Here is a 10,656-nt window from a genome sequence, read left to right as displayed (position 1 = left end):
AAGGTGGGACATAGCAGAGGGTGGGGGATGGGGAATCAGGGATGGCAAGACAAAGGGCAAGGTATGCAGGACGTAAGGATTGGAAAATTATTTGCTGAGAACATATATGTGGATGTACTTGATTGAGACAATGCACAGTGTATTTTGGATGGAAAATTCATTTGTGTGTTGTGATGGTGTAAAGTGAATTAATAAATAAATAAATAAATAATAATAAAAAATTTAAAAAAAAAAAGAAAGAAAGCAAGCATAGATACCAGAGACAATGTGGGAGGAGAGTGGGAGATGGCAGAGGGTAAGAGATAGGGAATCAAGGACGAGGGAAAAAAAAAAAGAAAAACATTAGGAAATAAGAAATGGAAAATTATTTGTTGATGATAACATGTATGCTGATGTGCTTGATTGAACCAATATACAGTGTAATCTGGATGGAAAATCTCATTTTGCATGTTGTAATGATGTACAGTGAATAAATGTAAATAAATAAATTTAAATAAAGAAAAAAAATTACTAAGAAAAGGACAATCCAATCAGAAAAGAAAAAGGACTTCAACATGTTCTTCACAAAAGAGAAACACTAAAAAACCAATAAACAAATGAAAAGATGTTCAACCTCATTAGTAACAAGGGACATGCAACTAATATTCATTAATCTGTAACCATAATGCCAAAAATAAGTATTGGCGTATGGAGACATAGGGGCTTTTGGCATTGCTGGTGTAAATTGGCATGACTGCTTTGGAAAGCTGTGATATTATTTGGTGAAGTTGAAGATACACAAATCCTGTGACCTAACCATTTCACTCCTAGGTATACAACAAGAGAAATCTTTGAATGTCTGTACCAGGAGACTTGTACAGAATATTATAGCAGCACTGTTCATATAGCTCAAAACTGAAAATAACCGGGACCAGCAGTTAGCGTAATGGCTATATCGCTAGACTCCCACACCTGGTGGCTTAAACTCACGCCAGGCGCATGTGCGTGCATGCCCAAGATCCCGAGAGGAGAATAGAGGAGAAGGGATTGAGGCGTGGCCATCCCCCCTGGGGGGTGATTTCTCGCTTTCTATCTCTCTGTCTCTGTCTGGAGAGCACACGTGCCCTATAGCAAAAACCTCTCCAAAAAAAACCCTGAAAATAACACACATATCTGTTACAGCAGACTGGATAAGTAACTTAATATATTTATTCAACAAAATACCATTTGTTAGTATAAATGAATGTTTTAATACTGAATGCGACAAGGATGAATCTCAAAAACAAAGTTAAGCACTAAAAGCAACAAATATAGGATATATTTAGTATGATTTCATTTTTTTTTTAAGTTGAAATGTGGGACCAGCAGGTGGCATGGTGGTTAAAGCAGCTGGCTTCCCACCTGGCTAACCACATTTCGAGTCCCCGACCTGGCCACTCACTTTCTCACTTTCCTTCTCTCTCTCTGCCTGGCCAACTTCAAAAATAAACATAATGACAATTAATAAAATTAAAATAATTCTTTAAAAAAAGATGAAGTGTAAAAAACTAAACATTTTCATTATTTAGGAGACAAACTATATGGCATAGGAACACGAGAAAACGATCAACTCAGAATTCAGGACAGTGATTAATCTGTAAGGTAAAAGGCAAGGGGACAGGACAGGGTGAAAATCCAAAGGCAATATTACACAGGAACATCATCTACATAAGAAATATATATACCTGGAACTAGCAGATGCGTCATGGTTACATCAGTGAGTTCCCATGTAGTTGACCGTGGTTTGAGTCCCAGACCCTGTAGCTTAAAACTCACCCCGGGCATGTGTGCGTGTGTGCCAAAAATCCCAAGAGGAGAATGGAGGAGAAGAGATTGCAGTGTGGCCATCCCCCGCCTCGCGGGGAGGGGGGGGGAATGATTTCTTGCTTCCTGTCTCTCTGTCTCTCTGTCTCTCCAACGAGCGTACATACCCTATAGCAAACATCTCTCTCTCTCTCAAAAAACAACAAAAAAAAGAAATACATATGCCTATACCTGTCCATACATATAAATAAGTATACGCAGAAAATTCGTAGGCAACGTTAATGCTATTTTTCTTAAACTAAGAAGTGAGTATATGTTAGTTACGTTATTATTATTTAAAATATACATATTTAGTAACTATTCTTTTGCTTCTACTCAGTTCAATCATGAACAATTCAATAACAGTAATTTTAAAGGATTCTAAAATATCAGATTTGGAAACAATGCAACAACAGTAGTAAGGTCCTGAGGGATTGCCAAGTACAAGTGCCTTAAACGCACCAGCTAAATCAGTTCTCACAGCAGCCCTCTGAGAAGGGGATTTTATTCTCGACATGTTGCAAATGAGGAAATGAGACTCAGGGATTGAGTGACTTACTCAAGGTCACACAACTTTAAAGTGGAGGATTTGGAGTTCTAAGTCCAGTCTGTCTGACTCTAAGACGGTGTTCTGAAGCGTAATAGAAGATCCTGCCTCATTCCTCTCCTTCCATGCAGAGCTAACTCTCCAACACCAAGAAAAATGGCTGCTTCTCCAGGACAGTGAGCGGCCTGCTGGAGTTCCAGTAAGAAAGGATTCCTGGTCCTCACGCACCCTTGACTGGAAGGGTCTTCCCGATTGCTGAATCCATCATTCGGTCTCAGTTCTGCTTGGAGTGACAACATGGCTGAGATGGTACCCTTAGCTTAGAACTTGTTGCTGATTCAAAGGACTTAAACACCAGCATTTAATTTCTTGGTGATGGTGAGGACAGCTGATGTGGGAGGGACCCGCTGCTTCTCCAAAGGCCTTGAGCTTATCTAAGGAATGCTCAGAAGGTGGGCAAGACTGGCCCTAGGGAGTTTCAGCTCCAATACAAGTGCTGACCAAACATGGCCTTTGCAGTGCGCTGGGGACAGGCTGGTCCCAACCAGCAGACAGACAACAAACTACATGGCAGGAGGGATAAGTGTCCACTCATCTTGCTTAGTGTGGTAGTGAAATGTTTTATTCAAGTTTGGGAGAAAAACATGGCTCTATTATATATGACTGCAACTTTTTTTTCCCCCAGAAAGATCTTTGCTATAGGATGTGTTTGCTCATCAGAGAGACAGAGAGAAAGTGAGAAATCGCCCCCTGCGGGGGATGGCCACGCCACAATCCTTTCTCCTCCATTCTCCTCAGGATTTTGGGCATGCACACACATGCACCTGGTGTGAGCTTTAAGTCGCTGGGTCCAGGATTTGAACCGTGGCGGACCCTATGAGAATCTAGCACCACAATCACCACACCACCTGCTGGCTCCACATTTTTTTTTTTTAAAGGTTTTTGCCATAGGCGCATGTGCTTGCGGGAGATGACAGTGAGGGAGAAAGTGAGAAATAATCCACTGGAGGGGATGGCCATGCCTCAATTCCTTCTCCTCCATTCTCCTCCTAGGATTTTGAGCACGCATGTATGCTTGCCTGGCGTGATTTTCAAGCCAACAGGTCTGGAACTCAAACTGTGGTTGGCTCCAGTGTCTTAAACACTACACCACCTGCTGGTCCCTTAGCTGCAACTTTTAATAAAGAATTCTTAAGAAGAAGTTTCCCATCACAGAAGAAGAAATACAAATATTTAAAAAGCAAACAGGTCCTTGGCTGGTGGCTACTGGCTGCTGGGCTGCTCTCAAACCTGCAGCCCTTTATGCCTTGCTGTTTTGAGTTTACAGCTTAGCATAAAATAACAGGCCGCATTCCTCGAATATCTCCACCTCAGTGCCTTACTCCACTACTCGAAAAGGCTGTCAGCTGCTGCTCCTTGGAGGCATGACCATATTAGCCACCAGGGTTTCCTTACTGTGTGGTAGAGCTACTAGGGTAGTAAGCCTTCTCTGGATGGTTCCCTGGGCCATGGCAGCAGGAACCCACGCTGGAGTCCAATCTAATGAATGTGTGTGTGTGTGTGCGCGCGCAGCACATGCTGGGAGGTAAGAGGCAGGGAATGATGCTTTATAAATATTGATGAGAGAAATTGAATTCACTTGTATCAGGTTGTACTTTACAGATGAGTAAAGAGCTAAATATTTTAAAAAGTACTTTAACCCATTTCAGGTTCCAAGGGCTAAACAGCATGGGATGAAATCCAGAAATATACTTGGTGTGCAAAAGAGCAAGTTTGAGATCTGCAAGGAGTGGGACATGCAGCACGGCTCTTTAGTTCACTCTGCATAAATAGCTGAGCCCACAAAAGCACTCTCCAGTCAGAGGTTTCCTGGATTATAACAAGAATTCTCTCATGGGGAGAAGAGAGTGCCCTTTTCACTTGAAGACAAAGAAATGTTTGTAATGGAAATGTGTGAACCAATTTTCCAAGGAGAGCTGCTGAAAAGCACTGATTAAAAACACAGTGAGGTGATGAGGCAGAGAAATAAAGCCAAAGCTGACCCACTTAAAGTCTGGAACTGCACTAGTTTCTGAAGAGAAGGTGGGGAAAGCCGGGCCGGCTACCTTCTACATTCCTTCCTTTCTCCCTTACCCCAAACCGTCCTTGCCCCACTCCTGACCCTGCTGCAAAATAGACAATTAGAACCTTCCAGCACGCAGGGGTGTTTACTATTTCTAGGCACTGTGTACTGGTTACTAAGCTACTACCACTGAGGATAAAATGGTAACTTGGTAGCCCGAAAGACAAAGTCCTTCCCAACAGAGTTGGGTTCAGAGGAAAGACATGACGCTCTTTCATGCATGTGTCAGTTTAAATGGTAATTCTTAGTCTATGTACAGATGTTGATTAATTTACTGAAGAAATTCATTACCTAGAGAAAAAAAACCCAGAGGGGTAAGGTATCTGGATCAAAATTTCCTAAAACAGAATAATCACGCAGAGCTGGTAGAAGGAAGCCCTTGATAAGACAAGGCAAACAAGCTACAGAGCACTTTGCCCCAAATTTCATCATGGGAGGGGGTTTAACATAACTTCTGCCATATCTGCGTTAGTATTGCTATTTTTCCCCCAATTTCACTTTAAAACAACATATTTAAAACATTCTCAGTCTACCTCTGAGGAATAATTTCCAATGAGGTTACAATTTGATGTACATTACATTTTTTCTAACATACATTTTAAAATGTACACTTAAAATGTACACCTAAAAATGTAAAAAAAAAAAAAAGAAACAAACTATTAAAATTAAAATGTACATTGGTAAAGATCCTTTGCTTGGCCAAACTTTTGTTCTTTTTGAGAGATATTTTTGCTATAGGGCGTATGTGCTCACTTGACAGAGACAGAGACAGGAAACAAGAAATCATCCCCCAGGGGGGTGGTCACACCGCAATCCCTTCTCCATTCTCCTCTTGGGATCTTGGGCACGCACTCACATGCGCCCGGCATGAGTTTTAAGCCACCGGATCCGGGACTCAGACCACCATCGACTACGTGGGAGTCCAGTGATGTAACCATTATGCCATTATGTCACGATTATGCTTGGTCAAACTTTGGTCAGGCTCCTGAACCTTCTCCTAGGCCCATTTATGCACTTCCTCATAAAGTCCAGGTTTAGCCAAAGCACCCTGTTAAGTCAATTTAGCCAGAACCCCCCATCCTCAATACCTGATCAGGATCCTCATGATCTGTCTCCCCCCCAGCCTTCACTGATATTCTTTCTGGTCTTCAGAAAGAATGCTATGAGGCCCATTTGGCCAGCATCCCCCAGCATCCCCCTGACCCTCACGTTCCCTCTTAGGAATCTCCCATCACTGCCCCCTATCCTGCTCTTCGGCTGTAAATTCCACTGGCCCAAGTGATATTCTGAGTTGAGCCCAATCTCTCTCCCCCACTGCAAAACGCCACTGCAGAGTTCCTACACCTATATGGATGGTCCTGAAAAAGTCTTTCTTACTGTGCTTTTTAACAAGTATCACTCGGTAAGTCTTTCACTAGCACTCATAATCCATCTAAAACCTTGTGTGCCCCAAGGATACACACTGGGAAGGGTAAAGTATTTTAACTACTGAATAAATAAGGAGGAGCTAATACTCTTCTGGGATGACCTAACAGACACTTTGTTTTTAAACATCAGGGGGGAAAAAAAAAGTATAGGCGATTTTATATTATTTATCCCCCAGAATGCCCATGAAAGACTTAAATTAACGAGAAGGGACGGAGGAAACACATTTAATAACTTCTGAGTAAGAGAAAACAAAAGCCCAGGGTCACTCACATAAAATTTTCTGGGTATTCGCTCAGGGCCATGTCGATGATGTTCAGCGCGTCGTGGTAATGCTTTTGTGCTGACAGCAAGAGGGCAAGCAGGTGCAGCGAGTTGGCGTCGTCCCCCTGAAGTTGAAGAGCTTGGCGGACATACCCCAGAGCTTCTGGTATCTGGTTTAAAACAAAACCAAAATGAACGTTTAATCACACACCCAGTCACACGGGAAAGAAGCCATTGTTTCAATACCTGATTCTCTGTAAATATCAAGAGTTGTTTCACGTTGCACCAGGTTCGCATTCCCATTTTAGGTCAGGTCTTTATGAAAGTTCCCAGATATTAACCACAAACATGAAGAAAAAAAAAAAAAGCCCTCCCCAGAGACAGTCAGACTGATGAATGAGAATATGAGAATGGAGACTCTGTTTCTCTACGGAGCTGCCAATACCGGATCTGTTATTTCTTTCTCAATAAACATTTTCTCATTTTTTCCACAAAATTGATCTACTTTTGATCATGCCCAAGATGATTTCACTCTCAGTGGAGACACATACAAACTGCCAGAGGTTTTTAGTGGAATTAAACTGCCTTAACTGAACTGTTCTCATTTTTTAAAGTATTGCTGAAATTAAACTGCTGAATAAGTTATAAAACCTTTCACAGAGCTTTCCAAAGGATCAGATGCCTGCGATTCTTTTCAGGTTCTTTGGTCCCGGATCTCCATTAGACATTTAAAAAATGTGCAAAAAAGAAACCAAATATCCCACACCTTTCCAAATTACAACCCAAAATAACTCAATCCAAGAAACAAATTGCAATGTCACATACAAAGCAGATGTATGCAAATGCAGGTTAGACCAGATACAACCTTAACCTTTAAATGCAACAGCCATTCAAGACTGTCTTCAAAATCATCCAAGGGTTGATGAAACACACATATAATGGCTGTTTGAACACCCCAGATTCTACGCAGGTTTAACAGTAACTAGGGAGAGTTAGAAACTAAAGCAGGATTTCAAAATAGAGCCCGGACTGAGGCACTCCTACACAGCTGCCCAGGGATGCCTTCCTGTCTTGCCTCCAACTCTGGTCCTATGTGGGGCCTTTCCTCAGTTCTCTTGCTTCTTCCTAACTCTCAGGAAGTCATGACTTCTCTTTTCCAAATCTATCAGTTCCTCCCTAAACTTCCATTTTTGATGCACTTAGGTTATAAATGCTGGCTGGGGGCTGGTGGGTGCGTGTGTGGGGGGCTTTTGCTTTGGAACCATAGAATCAGGGCCGTTACAGTAGGGAAGGTCATCCAGCCCAGTCCTTCACTTACTGGAAGGAAGTTGAAGTTCAGAGGTACAGAACTAAACCAAGGTCACTCGGCTTTTGAGTGATGGGGATGAGAGTGACTCAGAGCTTCTAATTCCTCTCCGCCCTCTCCTCTTGGCCAAATGACACTGGCTCTAAGAATAAGAGGCTCATAATCACCTCCAGCTCCCAACCACGGTCATTAAGGGAACACTCCCTCAGACCTAGGTGTCCCAACACTGCATGCCCACGCTGTATGGACAAACCCCCATACTTATCCACTCCCAAACCCACCCTCTACTTATCCACAGTAGGTGACAACTTACTATGTGAACAGCACTAACCCTCGTATTACGGGAAGGGGCGAGAAGCAGGGTATACTCATACCGTTGACTTGCAGGGATGACCAGAGTAATCAGGGGTTCAAAATGATTTCCTCAAGGGACAGTTGACTTAAAGGAATTCAAAGCTGACTCCTTCATGCAACAAGTATTACCAAATGCCGAACTCAAGTCAGGCAGTGTCCAGGTGGCAAGTAAAGCAATGACGATGACAGATGGAGGTTCCGCCCTCATGAAACCTAAATCCAGTGAGTAAGACAGATACCAAATAAGAGGGCAGGATGGACCCATCATGGAGGTGAGAAAGGCTCCTGGTACAGGGGAGGGACGGATGTAGCTGTCAGCTGCATCTGTGCAGCAGCAGCAGCCGTGGCCAACCTGGCTGTGAGGCACACAGCAAGTGAGAAGCTTCCTGTGGGCTGAGCTATCTCGGATTCCTCAACCTCCAATGGGAACCAATGGAAGCCACTTCTCAATACCACTCCCAGGCCACTGGGAAGTCAGAGCATGCCCCAGACCAGACCCGCTGGGGGAATGGCATGTCTGGGGAGTTGACCTATGCTTCACCCTCCCAGTCAGCGCTCAAGAATGTGCTGGAGTTACCACCAATGTCTTGCACCTGGTAGGCAGGCAGGCATATGGCCAGAGTCTCCAGAACAGCTGGGAGGACAGGAGGGTATGAGAATGGCAAAGGAAGCTTCTGGAAACTGCCTTTGGGAAGATGAAGGCCAGTCAAGCTTGCCCCTCCAGCAAGGAGAACACTACTGAGGCTCCTATTTCAAGTAGCCACTCTAACCGTTCATATCTTCCATGCCTTACAAAGGACTCAGTGTCTTTTGTCTAAGCCTGTTGGAATCTCCCTGTCAGTCACTGCCACTCGGCCCAAGCAGTGAGTGATCCCCACCGTGTAGCTTGGACTCATTCCTTTGTTCCCAGTGGCAGGGGACGAAGGCTCTTTGATGATTCCTGTTTAGGGTGTGTGCCACCTGCTACACCCCAGGTCACCATCTGACCCCAGGTCAGATCTCCTAGATGCGTGAGTTTAATCTCCAAAAGCAGAGCCTGGAACTCCTGTGTCTTCATAGCCGATGCTTAAACTGATCAAACGCCAGGGTCTTCTCTGCCAGGAGTCTTCCTCCATGATGGATCCATCCTGCTCACTAACTAGTATCTGTCTTACTGCGGAAAGAGTCCCTGGCTCCCTGTGAGCCTGGGGTGAGTGAAGGAGGCCACTGAGCACCTCATATGAAAGAGCCAAAAGAACTGCATCGAGAAGGAGAGGGCACCAAGGGATGTTAGAGAAACTGACCTGTCTGGAGATGGCAAGCTGCAGAGCCAGGTAGAAAGCTGCTTGGTGATCTGTAGGGGACAGGCTGTGGGCCCTGAAAAAGTATTCAAGGCAATTAGGACACAGGAGAGGTCACTGTTACTTTCTCTATCAAACAGTCCTCTCCACATTTGCATTTTTATACCAAGGCTACATCGGTAGTTTATTTAACACTCCATCTGAACTCCTCTCTGGCTACTAACAATGTAAAGTGTTTTCCCTTCATCCTGCACACAGGTAAGACACAGGCACATGCTTCCATGCTTTGTCGAGCAGCTACAATGGCGGCCAAAGCTCCTAGGGCCAGGGGTGCATAGGAGGGGCCCAGAGGTGAAGAATCCACAGGCCCTGCGGTCTGACCTCCCAGCAGGCACTTCCTGTGGGCTGAGCAGGAGAAGCCCATATGTCCTATTGGGATGCCACGAAGCCACGTGGTGTGCTCAGGAGGGCGGTGGCTGCTTTGGTTAACTTTGACTTGGCCTAACGCTACTTCAGCCAAATTTCTGGATTTCAGAGAAACCATATGAAAATCAAAGACTTGGCTTTGCTCATAAAATGAAGGCTTGGTTTTTGATGAATCAGAAGGGGAAAAGCAAGGCGCTCACTCAGTCTTTTGAAGCTCTACTAAATTCCATGCAGTTTGCTAATTTAAAAGTGGTCCATGTGACATGATGTGTGAGGCTCTGTGGTGAGACACTAGGCTGTTTTATTAATTGGCCTTTCACACAGGATAGGAAGAGGCTATCCTAACCCCTAATTCCAAATGGGGTCTTTTTTGACTTTTATGTGAAAGTCCATTGTATTTCAACAGAAGCCACTCAAAATATGACTACGTGCAAGACCTAATTTTGTGTTTTGATAGTTTGGTAGAAAGAGAAAAACCGACTTTTACTTTCTTTAAAAGGCACCAGGGAGCAGACTAATTACACATGGTGGCCGGGGTAGTAAACAAACCTCCATGCTGTTCTGTCAAAGTCTGTGATTAAAGGAGAATCTTCTACCAGCAGAAAACAAAGTCAAGATAAAAATGAAAAACAAATTGTTACAGATTCAACAGTTGCAAGTATGCCAGGGCAGACTTTCTATAGTAATAAGACCTTTTAACTGAACTGTCCATCTGCTGTGGGGAAGGGAGCTAGAAAGTCCCCTAGGAGCATGCCATTTAGAAAACACGCCAAGTCCCCTCACTCAGGGCATTGTTCTGGTGAGCGTGCAGGACTGGGTAGAGCAGAGGTTAGTCATCTCTGAGCCTTCACGAATCTCATGAGCAAAGCACCTGAACTCCCATTTCTGGGGACTCTTCACCAGGAAGCTGCCCGAGACAAAGCCTTCGGGTGGTTCTCACCTTAGCCTATACGGCTGCGTATCTGTCTGTGCAACCCTCTTTAATGTCTTATTTCTACCGGAGGCCCACTCACTACACTCGAGCTTTTACGATTTCACAGGTATTGGTTTTCCATAAATTCGTACATCAAAGAATTTTTTTTCCTTTGGTGTTCATAAAAAGTGAGATTGG

At 44.0% G+C, this 10,656-nt stretch overlaps 1 protein-coding gene across 4 annotated transcripts in view; it reads right to left on the bottom strand.

Moving 5' to 3' along the window:
* Positions 1-10,656, bottom strand: part of TTC7B (tetratricopeptide repeat domain 7B) — a 272,398-nt gene that overhangs the window by 105,136 nt on the left and 156,606 nt on the right. For all 4 annotated transcript variants that reach the window (XM_014591391.2, XM_014591392.2, XM_014591394.2 and 1 more), the window contains exons 13-14: positions 9,123-9,195; positions 6,189-6,349 (exon numbers count right to left, since the gene is read on the bottom strand). In XM_014591391.2, the coding sequence (XP_014446877.1) occupies positions 6,189-6,349; positions 9,123-9,195 (234 nt within the window). The remainder of the gene's footprint in view (positions 1-6,188; positions 6,350-9,122; positions 9,196-10,656) is intronic.

Source organism: Tupaia chinensis, unplaced genomic scaffold (genome assembly GCF_000334495.1).
Source record: "Tupaia chinensis unplaced genomic scaffold, TupChi_1.0 Scaffold000568_1, whole genome shotgun sequence".
Lineage (NCBI taxonomy): Eukaryota > Metazoa > Chordata > Mammalia > Scandentia > Tupaiidae > Tupaia > Tupaia belangeri.
The sequence above is the reverse complement of the archived record's forward strand: the minus strand, read 5'-3'. Positions and strand labels throughout refer to the sequence as shown.